The 24,573-nt window shown below is 42.4% G+C and overlaps 1 protein-coding gene across 2 annotated transcripts in view; it reads right to left on the bottom strand.

The window, feature by feature from the left end:
• PARD6G (par-6 family cell polarity regulator gamma) overlaps positions 1-24,573 on the bottom strand; it is a 67,797-nt gene that overhangs the window by 4,551 nt on the left and 38,673 nt on the right. Inside the window, exon 1 of one of the 2 annotated variants that reach the window (XM_069853309.1) lies at positions 17,020-17,223. The exons of the other annotated variant lie outside the window; for it this stretch is intronic. Within the exon in view, the coding sequence (XP_069709410.1) occupies positions 17,020-17,125 (106 nt within the window). The 5' untranslated portion in view covers positions 17,126-17,223. Of the gene's footprint in view, positions 1-17,019; positions 17,224-24,573 lie in introns of those variants that run through there. 2 annotated transcript variants of the gene reach the window in all.

The following is a 24,573-nucleotide window of genomic DNA, read 5'->3' as shown; positions in this document are numbered from 1 at the left end:
GGTGAGGCACAGGAACAGAAGTTCTTAAAATTCCCTAAAACACATGAAGCTCTCAACTGGTTCCTGCCAGCGTATTCACAACTGAGACAGTGACTGCATGGAGATGGCACCTTCTCAAGTCTACCCAGTGAGCAGTGTCTACCCTTTTGAACACGCAAGCCACCAGTGGCAGCTAAAGTCAGGTATTTTTCCTTTTCTTTCATGAACAGGATCAAAGTCCATATGTATGTAGAACACTATCTTTTGATGAACAATTTGAAGGCTGGCAAGAAACACTTTCGCTTTGTAAAATATGGGTCCACTAGAGATGTCTTTCATCAACACAATCTCAAACACTGCACCCTCCTCACTGATTTCTGCCATCATGCTCTAAAAACAACCTGGGGGCTCAAAGTTAGGATAGATACTCTTTTTCACTTGAAAGGTACAGAGCTGTAGAATAGTATCACTGTAACTTAAAAGTCTGCGACAACCTTTACCCTAAAATTTCAGTTTAAGATGGCAATTAAAATTAAACGTGGGTTTACGTGTTAAAGATTGGCTTTTAGAACTGGCAAACCAAACTCAAAACAAAAGCTACATCCCTTTAAGACTCGAACATTAGATTGGCAAGTGCAGTTCATTGCACTGTAGGTAAAACGAAACACATGCCCTAGTTTTCCATCTATTCCCTGAAAGCCCCCAGATAACTGCTCCCTCCCTCTCTCTGTGCTAGAATATTAATACTGAATGACTTTAAGGCAGACTTGGAAAAGCTTTACCAAATATTTCACCTGGGAAGGTTTATTGACAACACCGTTTTCTTCCCCTTAAATTAACAACAACCCAGTGAGTTAATTCTTACAACATGCAAGTTTGTGATGATCAATTAGGAAAGTCACAGGTAAGCAAGAGAAGTACGCTGGTCCTCCTTGTCAAACATAGGTGGATCATTTCTGAAGCAGCTTCCTTTGGCTAAACCATCACCAGGGCAATAGCACAAAAGAGGTGGTTGTTTTGTGCCCATGACCTCCTCACCTGTGCTCAGCCCACTAATCTGTCTCCCCAGAACACTGCCAGCATTCCTAACCTCTGAGCAGCTTCAAAACAGCCACCTCCTTCAATAACAAAAAGCCCAGCTTACCACAAAAATGCTATCTCTTCCCTCCAAACGCATACCAGGCAGAAGCAGGGATTACATTACAAGTTATATAGGCTACTTTTAGTGCTGGGCCATTGAGCATTTTTGGATTTAATATTTCAGGACTGGAGCAGGTGAAAAAAGAAGTCCATATCCTATCGACGACTGGATTTTTTTAGGATTACATATGAGAAAGTCCCAATTTTAACAGGTAAAACTGTTAGAACTTATTACAGCTTGGAGAAATGAGAACTAATTTTGAAAGCTTCTACAAAACCTCCTCTGCCAAGTAACAAGTGATAGGACAAAATGAAATGGCCTCAAGTTGCACCAGGAGAGGTTCAGATTAGAAAAAGTGACATAAGAATTTTTTTTTTCACCGAAAGGGTTATCAGGGCCTGGAAAGTGGCTGAGTCCCCATCCCTGGAGGTATTTAAAAAACAGGTAGATGAGGCGTGCAGAGATATGGTTTAGTAGTGGACAGGTACAGTTGAACTATGATCTCAAAGGTCTTTTCCAACCAAACGATTCTATGATTCTGGGATTCTAAAAAATATCAGTTAACTTTTTCTAGAACAAGTTAAAGCGCAGAATACATGCTCCTTAACAATACAGCAATTATTACATAACTTCTGTTCAAGATGACCTGCTTGCTAGCAGTTCCATTTGCTGGGACTGCACCCTAAAATAAATTTTAAAAAGCCAAACAACAAACTCACAACAAAACAGCCCCGCACACATCCCTACTGTTCAGAGCCATTACTCTTGCTGCAAGGCATCTCTGCTGAAGTTTAGTATCAATCGTTGCTATGGCAGCAGAAATCCATCAATCCCTAGCATAACAGGAAAAAAAAAATATTTTTTCTCCTCACAAGGGTACTGGGAGAAGTCAGCCAACATCACTCCCTTTTATCAACTTACACGGTGGTCAAACAGTGGTGTACTATCTATCTCCAGTAACATACTGTTCAGGTGGCACATACCAGACTGACATGAAAAGTGTATCATCGTATAATTTACAATGGTACTTTTAATGAGGGTCTGTAAAACTTCTTCTTAGGTTTTGAGTTTCTTCACCATATAGGATTGCAAGCAGGAATGCCATTTTAGCTAATGGAACAGACCAAGCTTGACTCCAGGTCTCAGAGAAGACCTGTATATGCCATATGGAACCAGACAGAGCTCATTTTTCATGTTTCATTTGTTGCAATATCGAATTCTCCTTTTGCAGAGCAAAAAGTCTACAGAGAACTACATGCATATTAGATGGAGGAGTGCCCCTAAGGGGCACGCCTGAACAGCCTTATATTTCACAGTATCATGTACTCCTATCTCTCGAGTGAGGCTGGAGTGAAAGGTTATGTGCAGGTGGCAGAGGGAGAATTAGTCTCTTAGGTGCTGAACATGACCTCTGTTTCTTCAAACGGGACAGAATATACAGATGTAATTCTTTCAGACAGTGAGTACTATAAGCTGGATGGATAATCCTGGATTACCACTAAACTTTGGAAGACATGGACCTGAAGTTTACTTGTGCCCATAATTTGCCTCCTATTGAAAATACTGTTCCTGTAAAAAGAGATGAGCAAGAACATTTACCATAGTTTGAGATGGAATCCTCAGCTTTTGAGTTGTATCTTACCTGAAACTGCAACCTGAAGCTACACAAAAATTACTGCACACTTCTCTGGGCACTGAATATCATTTCAACTCTTTTTTTTTCCAAAAGCTTTGATTTTCAGTACATTTTAGGAAATACTTAGTTATCTGGCAAGATGTTACACAATACCTTAAGTATTTTGGTTGCATCATTTCTGTTAATATGTGCTTATTTTCTTCCCTTTCCCCCTCTCCCCCCCCCCTTTTTTTAATACATTACCTACTTACCCATGAGGATCTTTCTGTTAGAGATGATATATGCTACAGATCTCATCACGCAGAGATATACGTCTGCTCACTGGTGGTTTGTTTGTTTTAAACTGGTTAAACTACCTTCACTTGTCCAGCAACAGTGAAACCCATTAAAGGAGGTTATCCTTTCCAAGCATGGACATTTTACTCTCAGAATATTATTTTTTAAACATAATGTTCAAAACTACAGATGGTAACATCTTTGACGTACTCTTCTAGAAATTCTTTAGTCAGCCTGTGACTTTTACAGAATACACTGTAACTTCCTGGTGGGCATCATGAATCCTATAATTAATTCATATAGTACATTAAAGGGCTATTTATAAGGGAAAGAAAACTGCTTAGAACATCTCTCTGGCTGTAGCCAAAAGAGTATTGTATATCTTTAATTTACATGAAACAAGAAATTATAGACCTTCTGAAAAAAACACCAGGAGCACCACTCCCACTGCTTGGACAGCTGCTTTTCATAGGAACTGAGTGCCAGATGAAATACCAAAGCTTAGCCAGATAAGCTTGTATAAACAAGCCGAATTCCACAGAGAAGCAGACTGCCAGGCTCCTATAGGAACAGTTCATTTCAGACTCTACGTTTTCAGTGTACATGCACTCATGGCTTATTATTTCCTCTGGGAGCTGTGGAACATTAGTTGACAGCTCTGGAAAGTACTTCAAAGACAAAATTACTTCCACTACGGAGAGCAGCACTTCAGGCAGCTTGGGAAGGAGGCCAATGAGTCATTAATAGCGAAGGGTAACCCCTCCATCCAACATATCTCTATTATTGAGCATTCAAATTAGCAGCAGTCATAAAACTGCTTCAAGGGAACATGTCATGTTTAACCCTTCTACCTTTCTGTGTCCAGCTACAAAACACTGCCTGTGTTTGGCACAAGTTGCATTCAGTGTCTGTTTTCTCAGTAAGATCAAAACCAGAAGCATTTGTGAAAGCAACCAGACAACACATAAGCTCACAGCCACTCATTTGTCACCTGTAAGGCTGACCACATGTAAAGGGATTTAAGAGGAAACAGATATGAAGTGAACTATGGCTTGAGGAGAGGCTCAGTGCCAATATCACTCATCAAGGAGCAGCATTTAATGGGGGGAAAAATAAGGTTATCTGAATGCTAACTCCACATTCTGGGTTTTACAGGAATACTACAAAATCCAGCTATTGCTGCTGCCAGCAACCTCTGGATGAAACAATCTGAAAAACATACGGTAGGTAAAGTAGTAGTAGTTGTTATTTAATCGAAACTCGGGTAATGTATCACACACACACACACACAGAGAAACATATATACGCACACTCTCACACTCAGTCCTCTCTCTCCCTTCACATCTCTGCACCACAGGGAACTAGACACAATCTCACCAGACTACCTAAACTTTACAGTTTATCTATGACATTCAACAGGGCTTTTGAAGCACAAACAAGATCCAAAAGACAAGTTCAAATTAACAAGAGAGCACATTATCCTTAATATCTTTAATCTCAAAAGAAATTTCCCCAAATAATTGGTCTAGAAAGAAAATCTGAGAACACCATCACACTCTAGTCTAGACCACAGGAAACGCAGTACACAGCAGTTTAGCAAGAGACAACCTTCCTTCTATAGCAGTTCGGTATTAAAAAGTTAAATTTGCCTTTCTACTTAGAATATGTTCATTAGTAGGTTAGAATCAAAATCTGAGGAACACAACTGCATCTCTCTACTTCCAACACGTTCATAAACCTAACATATCCTATTGTCATTCAAGTAAGCGAACGTTAATTGGTTCCTTGGTCTAGTGTGTTACAGCAAGCAAAACAACAACTGCATTAGGCTCACGTTCTCTTTATTATCAGACATGGATACCACATTTTTAGGCCACTTGCCTTGAGGATGGGGAGAACCCCTGAGGAATTTAACCTTATCTGCTGGTGTGGCCTCCTGCACTTCTCTCTGCTCGTCATCAGAGGCCACTGTTCTCTTGCTGAACTTCTTCCCTTGTCAGCAGAAGGACCTTAATTTTTCACTCGCTACACTTCTCGGAAGGAGCAGAAGCTGTTGTTCGACCTGCAAGTTTGCCCCATGAAACAAATGAGGCTTTTGGAGGAGAAGAGTGCTACCAAATATAAGCAACTCTCCAGATCTGTACCTCCCCAAGCTATCCTCACAATCAAACATCCAAACCCAGCTCCCAAAACTAGCCCAGAAGCCAGCTACAGGACCCCAGAGTTGACAAGTGAAGTTGTTGACAATGTTTATTAGGATTGCATTTACTGGGACAGTTAGGGTCTTCTTCCTCTAAGTTTCACATGTGACTCCCCATCTACTCTAAAACATGACAGAAACAACCCTTCTCCCCTTATTTCCTTCTGCAAACCACATTATGCCGAGGTTATACTACTGCAGTATTCAAAAATCATGGGGCTTGAGCTTTGGCTTCACCGTTTTGCTTCTTTTTTGAAAGTATTTAACATTTCCCTTTTCCTGCAGGGGGTTGGTGGGACATCATGTTTCTCTTGCACATCTAAGACATCGATATTTATTACATCCATCCCAAGGTCACAGGTACTGCAATGGAGACTTTCTTGGCAAGACGGTTTCCCAGGCTGGGAGAGCTATCAATTTTATTAAAAAATGTTTAGGAATAAAAAAACTGTGCTTCACCCTCTACCCCCATAAACATCACTCTCCAACCTATAATGACCTGCAATCTCTTCAGCAAGTCATCATTATAAACTTTACATCTTCAAGTTATTATAAAGCAACCCTTTAATTATTTTATTTCACCTACTCCATTTCTGATCTGCAAACAACACACTATACCTCTTCTATCACTCAGAATATTAGGAATTTGAGGGAAGCACCATTTGCTCCCTACACAGGTACAAAAGGACTCATCTTTCCAAAAGAATGTGTGCAAGTTGTACAAAACAAAACAAAATTAAGCAAAATTAGAGACTAAACTATAATAACTCGTATTACACGCTGCAGATACCTTAAAAAAACCCCAACTTATTAATAACACAAAAAACCCAACAGATTTTATCAAGTATTCTGTGAGTACTGAAGGTAACAGTTTCCCAGCTGGCAGCAGAAAGATAGTTTCGTTTTGCACAAGTGTAGCATTTGGAAGATAAGAAGGGTAAACAGAGTTGATAGACTGAACCAAAGAGCAAATTTGGTAAAATACTGTTCTGTTTTGCGCAGCTGTGATATTTTGGGGAAAAAAAAACACCACAAGTAATTAAAAAAAAAAAACCAAATTCTCCTCTGGATCATATTCATTCAGAATACCTCTGATAAGAAAAACTTTTGTCCCATAGCTGTCTCAGAAGAATCTGCAAATGAAGCTTGGAAAGGCAGTAGAAAATAAAGGTACTGTATTTGTACTAAGACTATTCACGCAGCCATAGGTCAAAGGAGAAGGTTTTACTGAACTGCAATACTGAACCTCATCAGAACCATGAACCTAGGAGCGGCCTTCCCTTTTCAGAAGTAACTTTGTCAGCACTGAAGATGATTTCAGGGCCCAAGGGAAACTGAATATAACCTATTTCACACACTGTCCTCATGCTTCCTGCCACATATCCTCCACTTCTCTGCTGGGTGCTTGCCTCTTCTCCAGTTCAGACTGATCCTCCCTCCCCAGCCAAAAGCAAAACTGATAGTAATCAAGAATTGCCTGTTATCCTGTGTTCAGGTAACTGCTGATCACATTTCTGTAGCATGCAAACAGTTTTTCTGTTTGGAAGGAAAAACTATTCCAGAGCTGGGAAGTCCAATAGCTTTGGACAAGGTATACCTGCAGACCTCCTTGGTGACTGGCTGAGCGACTAAATTCAGTGGGTTTTACTGCCTGCATCTCCTCTGGATTCTTTTCTGCTTTTGAGAAAAAAGCAGAGTTGCCAGAACATGCACGTTAGAAGACTGAGATATCTCACAACCATAGCAGTGGGGACATTTGATTGCTGCAAGCATTAGATCTGCGAGATACAAGGGTACTACCAAGAAGGACTCTTCTCTTCTGATGTAATTCTTTCTCATGCATTCTTTAGCTGAGTAACACCTTATTCATCCCAAGCTAGTTCAGACAGGTAAGCTAGGAAGCACCTTTTAGCTTATACTTCTACATTGCCAGTAAAAACAACTAAAAAAAAAGAAGTTTCCAAATTGTGGAGAAGACCATACTCAATGAAGATTTATGTTTCAAAGAAATAAATTATGGTCTCTTCCACAATCTTTACCCTAGATTGTTCTAAAAATCCACTACCACAGCTTCCCAGAGAAAGGTGTGGGTTTTTGCAGTTAAAATCCTCTTGGATGCATTTTCTCTCTTAAAAAAAAAAAAAAAAAAGATGCAATCATGTTTTTATAGCTTTACTGTTGTGGTGTGATAATACCACATACATCCTGCAACGGGTGGGAGGGAGAGAAAAACATTTACAGTGCTTTACAAAGCACTTTTCTGGTTCCTGCCTCCAAATCGGCAGATGGTAAACAAAGTCCAGATTCTCCCTCTTATCACAGAATTAAAAAAGGTTTCAAAACAAGTGTGGCATAAGAAATTAATTACAACACTTGTCTTTTAAGTCGCGATCTTTGGGAGCCTCCCAAACTTTGCTGGCTGGAGTCAAGATTAGTCACAAGATGAACACCCGTCCTGGGCCAGCCCAGAGCTGAACCCTCTTCCCACCAGCCCCACGCGGCTGCTGCCCTGGGTGCCCCACGCCTGGCAGTGCTGCCAGGCTCTTGCCTCCCAGATACACCCTGTGATGCCCTCCTGGCTGGAGGAGTTGTGGGAATCACACCCCGTGTATCTCCTACATCCTAAGTGAGACTGGAGCAGGTGGCACTGCCCCAGCACAGATGGGTTTTCCAATCCCCTGCTCCCTGGGGTGGAGGAAGAACGACCTGCACCGAGTGCTGCTCAAGAGTCAAACCCAGTCACCCTCCACACCAAGGGAGTGTAGCCAGTGCAATCCCGTGCTTTGGGCATGGGAATGACTGGATGGAGAAAGAGCCCTAAGAAGCAACACAAAACTGAGAGCCCCTCTGGTGGTGGGGGAGCATGGGAGAATCAACCCCAAGGCACTGCTGCTTGCAACGCTTCTGCTTTGCATCAAACTTTACATACACCTATTTAATAGTCCATTTTCTAATGTAGAGGAAAAGCAAGGTCAAGAGGCCAATCTAATTACTACAATTCAAACAGTGACTTCCCCAAGTTGCCCCTTGGGCACTGGTGCCCCTTCAGAGGACAAGGCTGCGCAATCTCATCAGTGGAAACCACTGCTGCTTCTGGATACAAAGCAAGCCAGGCAGGCCTCTCTACTGATGACAGGTCACAACGCTGACTGCAGAGTGCAAAACAAGTTTTTTCCTGATTAAACACAAGGGTACAAGCAAATGCTACTTTTCTTGAGAGCTCCATAGCTCCTGTGGAGGTCCAGCCCTGCAGCAAGCAGCGCAGAGCAGTTCAACCCTACAGAACAGGGCTGAGAGGAACTCCCTGCTCAGGAAACAAAACTCCAACCCCATCCCTAGTGCACAGGTGCCCTCAGCCCCTGCCCCCACGCTAAGGAACAGTTGAAAAGAAGTCACTCCAAGGAAGGATTTCTGCCTGGGATTTGCCCCACGCACATCCACACTGCCGAGCTAAGCACGTGCTGGTTGTTTCCATGTAGAGAGGAACTCCATAATACGTTTTTTATTTCTTATTTCCAGCGTAACAGTGGACATTTAGAGATTAAAACCACACCCTCCAAGTTCTCAACGTGAAGTTGATCGTCATCCCTGTGGTCTTCACCCCCTTGAGTGGCACATTACTACATAGTACTCACAAACTCTGCTGTGATTGCAGCACTTACCTGGGCTACCATGGCATTTTACCACCTTGTTTCCTTAGCAGCCATAACAACGAGGGGCAAGAGGGTCAAAGTAATGTCCCCACCTCTCTCTCTTCCTCAAAACAGGAACAGAGTCTTGCCTAACATACAACTACCATGGGTTCTCCAGCTGAGAACAAAATAAATTTGTTACTTTTGATGTTAGACTAGCAATATCGTTTCCTGGCCAACACCAGAAAGCAAGCAGCACTTAACTCTCATTGCTCCTCTGTCAGAAAAAACTGCATATTTTAGTTATAGAATCATGGAATCACCAGGTTGCAAAAGACCCACCAGATCATCGAGTCCAACCATTCCTATCAAATACTAAACTAAACACTAAATAGGCAGCTCAAAGCGATCATGATGATTCTGGCAGAAGGATCAGCTGTTAGAGTTACTGCCTAAGTGAGTTCCCCAACATTATTTTTATAATGGTGTATTCCTTTCCCCATCACTGGTTAGGGCACTGTGCCCAACTGTGTAGACAAATCTAATTAAAGGCTGCAGCCTGGGCAAACCTTGCACCAGAGGGGATTCTCCAAGAGCTGTGGACATTAGCAGAACCCTGTGTACTTGAGGGGTCCAGCCCTCAGATGACCACTAACTGGACTGTGAGGCTTCTCTTTTCCTACAATATCCAGCACCAATCTGCAGAACTGAAAAAAACAAACAAGGAAAAAAAAGCCCCAAAACAGACCACTGATGTTTACACCACTTAAAAAGAACTGACTTCTTCAAACAATTTTTGAAACACCGCATTATTATTTACGTGTGATAAACTAGTGGCTGGTGTACTTTTTCTTTAAAAAGTGTTTCTTCCTATAAGCACATGATATAAACAAGGGAGTGGCAGACAGGAAGTGATTATTCAGAAATTAAAGAATTAGATCAGGTTCCATGATATCAGAACAAAACATGACACACGGCAAGTGAAGCTGACATTTACTGGCTAAAATACAAAAACTCTCTTTATTTAATAACCTAATTCAGGGCATATGTAGGTATTTTGTCTCCTTAATGAATACCAGTGTTGGCAGCTGCAAGCATCCATATGCCTCCTGGGGAGCACAAGTTACTCCATGTATTTCACTAGCAAAGTTTTATCAAACACTGCAGCACAGACCTCCAAGTTTCTTTGAATGAAAGCCTAGCTCTGCCAGTAAGAGTAACAGGAGTCTGATGGCACTGCTGTTCCAGAGGTGCTAAACACAGACACTGCTCAAGTTCAGCCCTAGTCAATGCTAACAGGAGCCTCCTGCCACTATGAATGGAGAGAAGGTTTCCAGTGCCACACTCTGGTACACCCAGTATTCCTGCCACTGGGAATTCCCATCATGATCTCAGTTTTCCTGTTTCATGAGATATAACACTGAGTCATCACCACATCTGCTTGTTAAGTGACATTGTTGGGGAGTAGGGCAGACACATACCTGAAAGAACATACAGTATTCACAGCTTGATCCCTCCTCTAAGTGAAGTGCATGGACTGTGCTGGGACATGGCTTTTCCTGTGCCTGGAAAAATTAAGTTGAGAGCACACCACAGCCATGGAACTCCTTAGCCATGCAGTTCTTAGTGTGCACTGACTCATTTACTACCATTTTACGTTCCAGAAAAGTCACCTTAAAGAAAGGAATCCCACACAAGAGGGCTAATTACATAAGCATTTTTCATCTGTGAATCCCGAAGTGCTAAAAATAAAAATTTATTGTTCATGAGGGACTAAGCTCCCATTAAAATGGTTAAGTTAAAAACCTGGAGAATATATCTGAGGTTACGCAAAGCCTTAAAGGAAGGAGGAGGGGTTTCCATGGTTCAAAGGCAGGAAAGAACAGATGTGGTAAGTTAGAACTTACTTTCATTATGCTGCATAGGTTGTTTCCAAGAATGCTTTCAATAAAGGCATCCTCCAGATGCAAAAGTCAAGTGCTTGCTAAGTGGACTCAGGCAAAGTTCAATACAAGCTGCATCCTGGCCCAGAGACAGTGAACTGCTACCAGTAACCTCAGGTCATCACTTCGCACCTCTAGTTGTGAGGCATCCCTCCATCTTCAGCCTCCACTACAAGCACCACTGTGGGCTGCCAGCTCATGTCTTCACCCCCACATATGAACCAAGAATGAATTAAAAACACCCTCGACTTACTTCAGTTAAAAGCCCGGTGTTTCTTTTCCATGTCTTTCCTCACCTCTCTCTCTTAAATTGCTAGACAGCAACAGGAATTGGCAAGATCTTTAACTATCAGATCAGGCAGAATTATTAAACCCATACTAAATTCCCACAACAGAAGCCAAATGATGACCAAGACAAGAATTTTTGTCTGATGATCCATTCTATCTTCAGAAAAAAACTGCTCCGAGAACATGAGCAGTGAAGACAAATAGTTATATAAACCAAAAAACACCGGATCATAGATTGATGTGATCAATGTGTCTTCTTGCTAAGATGCTCTTGGGGCAGATAAACACTCAGCACTAAGTTGTGCTGTATTTTAACACGTACTCATTAACAATGAAACAGCTTATTTAAAGTCTACCAACTCCACAAAGTTTTGTGGCTGCAATATAAAGATCGATATTAAAACCCCATAACTCACTCTCAGGATTAAAAAAAGAAGTTTGTGTTGTGCTTATGTTAAGCCTGACAGACACATTTAAAGGTGGCCACGAGCAGAACTGCAGAACCTTTGTGTTCAGCACAGCATCAACATGGCACACCACCTCCAGCCTCTGGCAGAAACTGAAAATATCCCAGTGCTTTCTCCCATGCTAAGGAACAGATAGAGCATCAAAGAGACAGGTTAAACAGGTTTCTAAGTTAATGACACCTGCCCTTGCCTTAGCAGCTAACATCACATTAAGCCATGGAGCTGGAGTGAAGAAAAAAAACAAAATGAGAGGTAGAATTTTTTTTTCCCAGGCTTCTTTTCCCTTTGCCCATCTAGAACGCATTGATATGCTCAGCTCCAGTTTTTCCTTCTAGGCTGATGCAACATAAAATTCAGATCACCGCACTAAAACTCTACACAAGTCAGCTTATCTTGCCTTTCTCTGTATCAGTTTATTTCACACAAGTCAGGCGTTTGGCCATGGCAAGTCAAATCACAAGTTAGTTGAAAGGAATCAACCTCAAACCCTTATTCTCCACCTTTTAATACACAGATACAGTGCTGAAAGTTTAAGAAAGAAAATGGGGAAAAAGAAAAAGGCTGTGGCTATGAATCACCTGCTTGTCCGGGCGAGAAAGAAATCTGGAAAATCCTGATTCTAAGAGTACCTGAAGCATACTGAAAGACTGGTGAGGCATTCCAGACCAGCTAGGCTTTATGGATATCAAAAAGCCAGTCAACTGAAGAGAGAGTCATTTGTGACACACATTTTTCTCCTCAGAAAGCAGCACCAGCCTGTTGGGTTTATGCCTCTCGTGACATACCAGTCAAAGGCCAATGTAAAGTTAACACGCCAGATTTCCCATCAGCCGCTTGCCCAAACAACTGGGGAAATTGTTTTAGCTGAGCTCTGCTCTTTCACTTGCTTCAGATTGTTGCGTTAAATAAAAAGTCTTGCTCTTGTGTTACGCAGCCCACAGGAAGCAAGGAGGAGATTCCTAGCTTTATAATCACATTAGTCAATAGCCCCCAGCGCTCTCACCGCTGCTAAGCACAGAGCCAGCACTGCCCTGTCTGTTTGACAGGCGGTGGGAGGATGCTGTGTAGGAGACTCATCATGTTATGCAGAGTCAGCCCAAGCTCCTTCACAATAGGAGTTTTCTGCAGGACCGCAACATAAAATCCTCCCTAAAACGACAGGACCATCTGAGTAAATTTCCTAAACAGAGAGCCAGCCCCACAGAAATCCGCTTGATAAACAAAAGACAATTACTATCTGGCAAGTTACTGGATATTGATGTGTCACCTTTGGGCTCATCCCAACCCCTAACCTACCAAGTAAGTAAAAAAATATTATTGTCACCCCCAAGCTTAGACTTAGGAATTTCCATCTTGGAAGTGCTACAAGAAGTGAGTCACTCTATATACCTTGGCAGTGATTTGCAAGGCAACAGGGAATATCCAGAAGGAAACAATGGCACCAGTTGGTGAGGCTGCAGCTATGTTTACCAGCTTAAACAATTCTGTGTTTCAGTACTTCTAATTAAGTATAGCAAACAGCAAATCTCCAATTCAAGTCATAAAGCTTTCAGATGGAATTTACAACTTAATATGCATGAAAATTAGAGATCTTTAAAAGTTATCTCAATTGCTGAAGAAAAAAAAAAATTAGGTATTAGGATCACACAAAGCATTGAGTTCTTTTGAATGCTTGTACCGCCCTTGCCTGATCTCTGCAAGGTGTTTAGCAGAGCGGGAGGTTCAGACAATGAAGATGTGTTTGGTGTGAGCCGGAGCAGCTGCTGCCTTGCTCTCTCTCTGGTCGGTGCAAGGAACATGGGGAAGAGCCAGCCAAAGGAAGCCTTCACGAACAGAAGCCAAGCATGGTGGCACAGGGCATCCACGGGGACAGTAACTACAGCAGCTCAGCACAGACAGGAACAGGGTGGGGAGCTCCCAGCCTGAGTGACTTTGACAGCCTGAGGAAGATACAGGCTTTTGAAGCCAAAGCTTCCTATTGCATAGGATTTGCAAGGTGTGAGGAAGCTAGTTAGAAATTTTAAAAAGGTCTGTTTATGTGTCGAATGAATCATAGAATCACCAGGTTGGAAAAGACCCACTGGATCATCGAGTCCAACCACTCCTATCAAATAATAAATACTGTACAATATGGCAACTGTGCACCAGCTAAAGCTAAGAATAAACTGAGGAATTAAGGGCTCTCAACACATCAGTTTACTACATAACCTCTAGCAATTTACACACTTGCTACCTGTCTGATGAGCAGTGTTAACTCACACTCCTGCACTTAAAGAAGCCTTCCTTACTTCACTCAAAAATAAGTTCTTCATGTGACCTGCTCACATTTTGAGCTAAATGGGGGTGCATCAACTTCACCTTTGAAGCAGACAGTAAGGGGACCAGCAGAGAGCATGGGACAGTTAGGATGAACGTCAGAACAAAGGCTGGTTAAGAAGCCGTGAGAATACCACCAAGCAGCCACTTGAAAGTTTATTAAATGACCAAGGTCCTTAAGCTGGCTTTCCTCTGTCTACTTCTAACAGATCTGTTATTTTTAGAGGATTTATTCTTTCCTGAGCATTACAAGTGCCTTCGTTATCAGAAATGCTTTATAAATGGTGAAAGCTGGACACTTGCAAGAGCAAGGATCATACATAACAACTGTGCGTTTTCAAACAAATTCTTTGCAAAAAAATGAGGATGCAAACCCCTTCCATGACATTGATTCAGAAAGCAGGAGACATACTTTAACACCTCCTCCCCATCCTAAGTTTTAAAACTATCCAACAACAGACTACACGAACATCCTTTCTAGCTTTTTTATTTGCACACATTATTGTGAGACTCTAGAATCACAGAATCATAGAATCACCAGGTTGGAAAAGACTCATTGGATCATCAAGTCCAACCATTCCTATCAAATACTAAACCACGTCCTCCTTAAGGCCTCCAAATGGAAGAAAGTAATTGTGACACAAATTCTTCTCCTCTGGAATTTATAGATGCCTTAAGTAAGCATTAAAATAAGGTACAATAGTTTAACTAAGATACTTCAACCCTCAGATTTTATCTCCTTCACTGAGTACACCCTATGCCCTATCAGCTGCCACAGGTTAACAGGCAGAATCAAAGGTGGCACTGCAACCCCCAAAAAGTCATGAAATAAAAGCTTTGCAGGAGCCTCATTTTCTTTTAATAACATGCTAGGTCTCTGTTGCCCATTTGGTAAGGCACTTTAAAAATCCTTGTTTTCTAAGCAGACAGAAACTGCGTCTTTGCAAACACAAGGCGTCTTCTTATGAGGAAACAGCTTTCTGAAGTTTGCTTTTTGAGGTACCAGTGTATGGGACAGCACACAAAGTGTCCCTAACTGGCATTCACAGTTACTGCAGATTGTATTAGTTGCTCATGCAGACATTACAGCTGTCAGCACACACATATCACCAACTACAGTTATTTGCAGACTCTTCAAAAAAAGCCTGCCCTTGTACAATAATGTTCTCACTACATCCTTTCCAAGAAATCACTCATGTTATAATGGAGATAAACGGATGCAAGTGACCATCTTGCTAAAGGACTTACAACAGGAGTAACTTGTAAAGTTTGAGAACTTAGTGTAGGCAGAACTTTTACACAGCAAGTTCTCTTTAGAAGACTCAGCTGCCACTGAAACAGGCTGAACTTTGAGCCGCAATTCCTCTCCCAGGGGGCTTTGGCAGCTCTCATGCCTACTGCCAGTTTCCACCAGCTCAGCAGCAGCAGCAGCTACCACCTGACAAACCTTTTCAAAATTCAACTTCTGTATCGAGTAGAGGGGCAAAGTAATGCAGCCAAACACAGCAAGAAAATTCAGACTTTCACTATGGATCACAATGTCTCAGAATGATGGAGAAATTCTTTTGTTCCTATGAATTTATGCCAGATCAATACTGATAATTTCTTTAAATTGCTACAAGTAGGGAAGGCCACATTAAAAAAAGAAGAAAAGTCAGGCTTCGTCCCTCCTTCAACATTTTTATTTTCTGCTCTTCACATCTCTAATGGAGCAGGAAAGCAAGCTGTTGCTGTCTCATCCGCTACCACTCTCTGCCGGCAACACAGCCAAGAGATTCTAGCTCTAAAATTTACAGACTGAGTTATACCCTGTCAGCACCTCTAATGGAAAAAAATATGCCAGATCTCAACCATCCTTCAAACAAATTCCATCGGAGGAAGTCATGCTGTTAGTTAGTGGGGTAGAGAAACGGAGGAATTCCTGTTTACCGTGAGACTTGAAAACTTACTTGGGAGGTGACCTTCAATTAAAATCTAACACCTGAAATACTGAGACACAAATTAGTGTGGTAACAGATATGTTTATCTAGAAGACCAACCTAAAGTCTGTTGATGAAGAATCCTTGTAGAAGGCTTCACAGCGACTAACGTGAGAGGAATGGGACATGCACGAAAATATTTCTCAGTGCTTGCTTAGGTAGGAAGTGATACCAGAGGAGAGACACGGCCCCGTGCTCTGAAAGAACACCCGTGCAGGAAGGCATATGCTATGTCATGCCATTGCCCTCCCAAATATCACTGCTGGGGCTCAAACTGCTATACAGATTATGCTACTGAGCTGCTAGGAATATAGAGTCTTCATCTTACAAAAGCTATGAGCTCTCATTTTATTTTAGGACAGGCTTGATTTTGTGGTGGTCTGTTTTAGACAAGCTATATTACTCTTATGGGTCTCTTGTCTTTCCAGGTAAATTACTAAGCTGTTAGCTGGATGTTGGCTCACTAACCTTAGACTTGAAACTCAAACTTGACCATGTACAAATACAGGCAAAGTCACTGTGGTTTCCAAGTGCAACAGTGAAATAATGCTGGCAAAGCTGGGATTGCCATTGCAAGAATATACCTAACATCCCACAGCAGTGGGTTTCCAGCCAGAGCGGAGCACAGCCTGCTCCTAGTCTCAGCCAATTTATCATCCAGAAAGAGGAGAGAGGATGTAGACACTGTGGTTCCTCTCTTGAGTACTTCCACCACCAAATAAAAGCCAGATTCATACCTAGTGTTGGGAGCAATGAATACACCTTCTCAAACACAGGTCATCACACCTCTCACAAGCAAGGCAGTGAGACCCTCAGAACAGTAACTGGCTCATTACAGAGCTGTAGCACACACATACCAGCTTTGAATTTTAGTTTTTCATGGAGGGCTAATTCGTACTGATACACATCTTTGCAAAACCCACACAACAGGCTCAGTTTGAACACTCCAGAGCTTCCAGCTTCCCATAGACATACCTGATCTTTGCAAACTAAACTCCACCCTTCACTCTTTCATCCTGACAAACAACTAGGCTGTCCAGGATGCTCCCAAGCTGATAAGCAAACTCCTTTTGATTACTACTGATTGCATTAATACAAGCAGTGCTTCAGCAACTGGCTTCACACAACCCTGAAAGGTTGAAGGAGAAAACAAAAACCATACCAATAAAAACAGGGCCACTGATAGCTGAACCACCTGCAGAAGCAAATAATTTGCCTGCTATTGGCCTGGATTCACCCTGCTCATGGAGCAACCCTTCCTGTCTCATCTCTCCTGACAGGCATCTTCAGGGCAGGAATTATATCCACATTTTCAGTATATTGAGTCTTCCAATTCTAATCACAGCATAGAGATTGTTCAAGCTTGTGCGTGGAAGAGAGAATGCTTGCAAAGAAAGCACTGGTAAGTAAGCAATCTTCAAAATTTTCCTGTAAAAAGAATGCACTATTTCTCATATATACATGAAATATATATTTTCATGTTCATACATATATATGAACACACATTTCACTATTTTCAATCCTACCTTTTCATCCGTTTTGGCCCACTGCTGTGGACCCGCACTATACCAAACATTTCATAGTTTCCAAATCTTGGCCAAACAGGCCTAGAGACAATCCAGATTTAATTCAAAAAGCAACTCTGCCTCAACTGAACTTAGCTGGTAATTCTGCTTGTAAAGAGACTATATGGAAAACACAACTTGAGAATCAGTAGGAAAGAAGTATTGATACTATTAAGCTCTGCAGAAGGGCTGAAAACAGACATGCAAATTGCAAGGACAGTATCCAGCCTGTTGGTCATTTTGCTGGAAAGAAGGATTCTACCCATGAGCAATTTCAGCACGCATTGCCATGCCTCACCCTACAGGCTCAGGTCTCAGACTAAAACCTTTATACATCATCTGTCCTCAAGGTTGAATTTGGTCAGGCTTCTTGTCCATTATTCTACCTAGCTTTTGTGGCTAATTCAATCAGATCTTGACTCTTACTTTCTCAGGCTGCAGTAGGCCACGCCATGGCATAAACTCAGCTTGATCTCAAGATTGTTACAGCAAGCCAAACCCATTGCTGTATCTTTCTCCAGTTAGGATAGTGGGTTTTGTGGTCAGGTAAAAGCACCTCATCCTTGACAGCCTCTGAGCAACTGGGAGGAAGTCGCTGTTAGTCCCTGCAGGTCACTGACTATGGCTTTTAGCCTTTCCCTGTGGGATTCTAGAGGTTTGGGATTCATCAGATTAATGAAACGGCAGTAAGGCTGCCAGCAGCTCCACAGACCAACATTAACAAAATCATTTTCACCTTAACATTTTCTTGACTGTAGGATATCAAATGCATTAACTGGTTCTTCTTTTCAGTCCTCCTACCTAAACAAGGAGAAGTTTGCAGACTAAGTCAATTTAGTCAGCCCTCTCTCAAAATTACTACCATGAAGACCCCACTTCATTGTCCTCCTGCTCCCTTCCCAAGGAGTTCCTGGGATGACAGAAAAAGATCACAAATATTTGGGGAGTACAGGATTATTTCATGCAGTTTATGTGCATGTTTATAGCAGAAGGCTACCAATTCAGGACCAACAAGTTATATTGCGAGCTAAAAACACTGGTTCTTAGAGGGAAATATTTCCTATATTGTCTAAGTGTAAAAGGCTCAGCCTAGCCTTTTCCAAGTCTGATTTTGCAGGCTTTGCTTTGGAAAGGGTTCTTTTCAAGTCAAGAGAGGCCTGTTAGATAAAGTTAAAGATGTATGATAGCTCTGTATCAACTATTTCTGTATGCCTTTACAATAATCAGCGATCTTACGGATGTTATCACCTGACTATGGAGACACCACTTCTGTGGGAGCTGCTGAGGAAAGGAGGCAGGGAATAAAGTCATGCCTTTTGCTTTGGAGATAAGGGACTTCAGGAAATACACTTGAAGGATCATTAACAAATATCCCAATGATAGTGTGCTAGTAACTAACTGTCCATCTGTCCTGGTTTCAGAATAAATCTTTAAAACTTCTCAGCCAGTCCTCAAGGAGCCCCAGATCAAAAGGACAGTGAAGAACCTCTGCTCTCATCAAACTCCTCCTGGGAAAAGAATTGTACGTGTATACAAACACGCTAGAGCAGAGATAATGAAAAGCTCTGCTCCCTGAAGCTAGGCCATGTGGCTAACATCAGAGGGACAGCAGACTGTGTGAATATATCTGCACAGAAGAGGCCTTTAAAATAAGACCTCTGACTGCATGACACACACTGCTCGCACTGTTACTGGCCAGCAACTTGCTCCAAAAGGATGACTGCTGTCTGTACAGCTGCTCGTAGCCTTCCAGCATGAAAAGGAAGCCAGTCCAGATTTACCACTCACAGATTTAATTCCCAAGTACTCAAATACAGGGCTATAACCCAGACTCTGCTCTAAATATGTGAGATCTTCCTGGTCCAGTCTGCAGAGAACTGACAGCAAGTAACTTCAGTAGGAGCAGAGGGACCTGGAGCAGGGACAGTGCCACAGCTCTTTGACTCTCTGTTCAGATTTGGAACTGACATCTTTTAAAGAAAGGAAAGGTTTGCATCTGACATCAAGTGACATCTGGAGTCAGAGCAGATAAAAGACAGGGTTGTTTGTCCTAGGAGGTTCTGACAGAAGCTTAAAGCAATGCTTATGTTCTGGCCAGCATCACTGACTGAGGCCAGCAGAGCCACAGTGACGTGCCAGCAGATGAAAGCAGTGTTAAGTGCTAACGTAGAGGGAGCAGAAAGCATCTGCGACCTCACTAAAGCAGTGGCCACTTAAGTAAAAGAAAAGTCTTCCAGAAAAACAGAAGCAAGTCCTTCAGACCGTCAAGCTTATAGATATCCACTCAAAAAAAATCTGCATTTCATAGCAGAGGCGTACAAGGCAGTAGTCTGGTGTATATACAGAGAAACAAAGGCTGTCACGGACACTCAGTCACAGAGATATTTAAAGCAGTACAAAGGGGAAAAAGAGAAAGAATCAAAATGAACAGGAAAATAGGAGGGAGGCATGGGGTGTGTGGTGTCAGTGCTGAGCAGGTGACTACATCACAAGGAACACTGACTACCAAAAAGAAGCACCAAGAGTATTTAAGAAGAGTCAACATCTTTTTAGTCCTAGAAGGCTGTTCACAGAGGAAGAAGACAGGAAAAAAGGAAGGTCAGGCTTCAGACCATGAGGTAGAAAGAGCACTGTGGTCAGCACTGAGGAAAGCTGAAATTATTTGGGAGAAGGAACTGAAACTATTGCTAAAGACTGAGAGGACCTTTGTAAATGGACCTAAGTTTCCTCAGTCATCTCACTTCAGTCTGAGATATGCTTCCCTTAACGCAGATTCCAGGCAGCAGCTGAAGAAAAAGTTGACAATTCACATCATCTAGACAAATTGCTCATTTATTTGTATCCTCTGTTTCCACCGAAGACAGTATTCAGGCAGAAAACCCTATTCCAACCTGACACCAAAACCGTGTATTTTCCCCCCTAGGAAAAGAAATATTTTATCTTCAAATGATACATTAAGAACTCTATTTTGTATAAGGTATCCATCTGCTGTGACTAGATTTACAGCTGTCATATACCATCTTCACGGAAGTCAGTGGAGCTGCAGCTGGATCTTCTTCACGAGCTTCACATGAATGGCCTCAAATGCTTCCCGCTCAAGAAAACTTTCTTCTCACCTTTCAGCAAAACACCTCAAGGGCACCAAAATAATGCTGTTTCTGGCTGATCTGGAAGCCATCAAAGTCAGCTCCCACAGTTCAGAATTTAGCACCAACCACCCCTTGCTACCTTACAGTGTCTTAACGGTTTTACCCTTTCTAGAAACAAGTGCTGAGATGCCCTCTCTGAATAATTCCCAGGACCAGCTAGGCAGCAGTACCTATAATGACGATTCATGCCTGGCACCATGTAGACAAGTAAATTGCATGGCCCAAATTCTGCAGAGGTGTTCAAGAAACAGCGCTTTGTAAGCCTACAGGGAAAGATCTATCACATCATGTCTGGGTGACTTCTCTATGAAGATTGAGCATAATTTAAAAGTGGCAGAAGTTATACCACCTCACCTCTGCTGCTGAAAGACAGCATTGCTGAAAACCAGAACAGACGTACCTTCCACACAGCAACATGCTTCTCCTCTTTGCCACTTAAGTGACTGAGTTGTACTGTTCCACTCCTACAGCAGAGCATAAAACCAGTACTAAAGGCAGAGGAGAGAGGAGGCTGGGCCATCGGCTGTGCTGTACCCAGTAGAGAATTCTTGCTCCTTGAAGAGATGAGACCACAGAAGAAAATCTCTACGTGTGCATGTCAGGTGTTGGGAGTAAGGAGAAGGGTGGGGGAGTGGGGGTAAAAGATGATCTCACGCAGCTATCAAGAAAAACAGGAGGGAGGGAAAGGAAAGGAAAGAAAGTACACCTGATGGACATGTTAAGAGATGTCTGAACAAGAACAGGGCTGGCCCAAAACCACACTGCAGTCTCTTGGAAGCAGTGGAAGTAAAAGCAGCTCTGCAACTAAAGGCTTATCAATCACTTGTGTGTGCGCACTTCAATAACTCCTAAAGAAAGCGATTTAAGAGATGGGAAGGGAAGGATGACTCTAAAAAGCTCTCAACAGATAGGAAGAGGAGAGCAGATAAAGCATAGGAGAACATAGGAAGTGGTGTGAACACTATGTTTGGGAAAAGCCAAGACGTACAAAATGCCCATGTACCATATTGCTGCCTAGAATGATTTTTATCTGTCTTTCCTTTGAATAACCAGTGTGACATTGCTGACTCCCTTCATATTCCCACTTACATCAGACTGTCCCAAAACATCCTTTCTTCTTCAGGCGTGATGACTGCTAAACTGCAACCTATGAAACAAGCAGCTGCTGAAGGAAGGATGCACTGTCTTCAGTTGACTTACAAGTTAGGCAACTCAATCAAAAGAGAACAATCCACAGAGCGATTCTCTGGAGCAGAAGAATGAGAATTAGATGCTGAACTATCACCATTATTTTATTATGCATGTTTGGATCTGCTTTGTCCACAACTCTAGCAGTCCTGAAGAGGTGGTCAACTTACTAGGGGAAAAAAGCAAGCCAGCTAACTCTAGGTTACAGACTTAATCCTACAAAAAAATGACACCACCTTGCGAAAACATTCCAGCCTAAGCTTGTTTAGGTAATTAAGACTAAAGATCTTCCACCCTACCTTTGCTATAAGGTATTCCAGTACAACTGTACCTAACATTTAGCCTCAAAACATGCCCATTCAAGTTTGGATACTGGATTCAACCCACTTAAAAATTCTTCTGCATAACTTGAAAAACTGAGCCTATACTTCATTAACAGCTGGCTGCTTAGAATTAATCAGCCATTCACACCTCTCCCACTGTCCTTGTAGCCAGGGGCTGATAGTATTCACTACAAAAGTCACCCCATTTATAAAGTTTTGTCACAGGATAAACACGGTCATGATTTAAGATTCCCAACAAGCCTTTCCTGAGTCAGCAGTGGGTGCCTGCCCAAGCCAGCTGCACTACTCCGTGAATGTACACTTCAACTCCTATTTCTGGTAAAACTGCTCTATCCTCACCTGAGCAGGATTTCCTATGTGTTATAATGCAAAACCTATGGCATAGAACATGTCTGTAAAGATGTAGCTATAGATGTACATCAGCCTTCAACACGCTACACCGACTCAGCGCTCGTTATAGTTCAGTTCTGTTTCAATATATAATTCTCTAGCAACTCACAGCACAGCACACAGACAAGCAGCAGCACAAGCCTCTCTCATACAGCTCCTCCTCAACTCAGAAGCAGCAACATCAGAAGGACAGGTAAGGTATTTCCCAGCTTTCAGGCTTGGAGGGAATTCTACGGAGTACACGTGTCCAACCCCTGACTACTACACTCAATATCACAGGGTGGCCTCCTGAAGCCAGTTAGATGCATTTTTCCGCTTTGCATCCTGGGAGACTCACCAAAAGCATCCATGCTTCATTGATTAGAGAGTATTTGAGCTGCAGCATGGGTGTATTTCTGGTCAGTTCATAGGCATTCATTCTTAAGCCAAAACAAGCCCTCAGTTTCTCCATCTCCTTTCTCTGCCACAGTTTCATCTATCAGTGCTTCATATGTTGACATCTGTATGATTCTCTCACCAGAAATCACTTTGAACGGGTACAGCTAGGTCTTTGTCATCTAACGAGCTCCCAGTTTCCATCTTTCAGCCTCAAGATGATTTCAGGGCATCTGCCTACAAGGGCTTGGGCTGCAAGGAGATGCATTTCAGAGCAGCTCTTCCATTATTTCACCTATGACAAAGTCAGCGGTTTACAGGAACAAAATAAAAATGGGCATATTTTGATAAGCTGGAGCTTGAAAATCTGAGTGGAGGGCAATGGCAAGAAAAAGAAAAAAAAGTGTACAGTTCTGACTTTTACCAGAAACTTGTTGTGAAAACATTCAGGTTTTTCTGGGTATATTTAAAACTTCACCCTTTGCTTTCACAGGAGTTAACAGAAGATAATTAAGTCCTTTGTTTCTTGCATTTGCTTATGCTGCTATTTTCATTGGCAGAGGGATGGGTTGGGGGGGGACTGGGGAGGGGGAGGTGGAGCAGAAAGTAAAATTCTGGCTTTGGCATCTGCTTCTTTCCCCTCGGCTCCCCTAATATTCCTTGGCACACCAGACTTGATCACGAAAAGGCTGCCACAAACTGCTTGAGCATTTTCAATTATATCAAATCAGCATTACCACCCCTTACCTAGTTTGCCCTCCCACACCCTGAAGAGCTATTCATTTTATAAGCACCACATGCTGAAAGAGAAGAGCTCACTCAACTGACACCTTTACGTAAGGTAGTGAGACACCCCTGGCCATTCACTTTTCTGTGGATTCCCTGTAAGGATGGTCTACTGAGACCCCAAGCATGAGAGACAAACTCAGTCACAGCTTCACATCAGCAGAACCCAATGTTTCTTCTGTCACAGGCAGAAGAAAGAAGACACTTCACAATTGACACTGGCCTCCTCCAGACTCTCAACAGTTTCTAGTCAGTGGAAAGCCCCTCACTTCACAATAATGAAAGGATAAGAAGTCAACTGTCCTATGCAATCATGCTCCTATGAGACCACTGCTACAGTCAACTTGCAACTTGCCAGGACAGACGTATTTGTGAAGAAATTAAAGCAGCTTAAGAAACACACTGCATGGCCACCTACGCATCTGCAGAAGTCACAGCTTGGCTCAGTGTGCCGAGGAGACTGAAGTGATGCTGGCAAGCAGAAACAGTGGCCAAAACCAGCAAACCAAAGTGGCATTTGCACTGGAAGGAAACCAGTGGTTTAACACCTGCTGCTCTAAGTCAGACCTGCAAGCGAACGCGTTTCCAGTGAATAGATTTTCAAAGGTACATACAGTATTTAACCAAGTCCTACAGCAAGGACAGAACACCATTCATTTTGAATATTTCAAGCACGAATACCTGTTTGTTTCTACTCCACCATCAGATAGCAAAGGCATTTTCAGTGAAGCTACAAGTGAGATAAAAACAATTGGTGAATGCTCCCCTCCTCATACACAGCAGGACAGGGGAAAGTTGGTTTCCTAGTTCAGCAGAGGCGGCTGCTGAAGGAAGGCAGAGGGTTACCGGGTATGGAAGGAGTAGCATTGCCAAAATCAGCAATGCAAACATCAGAATAGTTTCAGCTTCTCATCCCCTG

Source organism: Phaenicophaeus curvirostris, chromosome 3, assembly GCF_032191515.1.
Source record: "Phaenicophaeus curvirostris isolate KB17595 chromosome 3, BPBGC_Pcur_1.0, whole genome shotgun sequence".
Classification (NCBI taxonomy): domain Eukaryota; kingdom Metazoa; phylum Chordata; class Aves; order Cuculiformes; family Cuculidae; genus Phaenicophaeus; species Phaenicophaeus curvirostris.
This window is presented reverse-complemented; position numbering and strand designations above follow the sequence as displayed.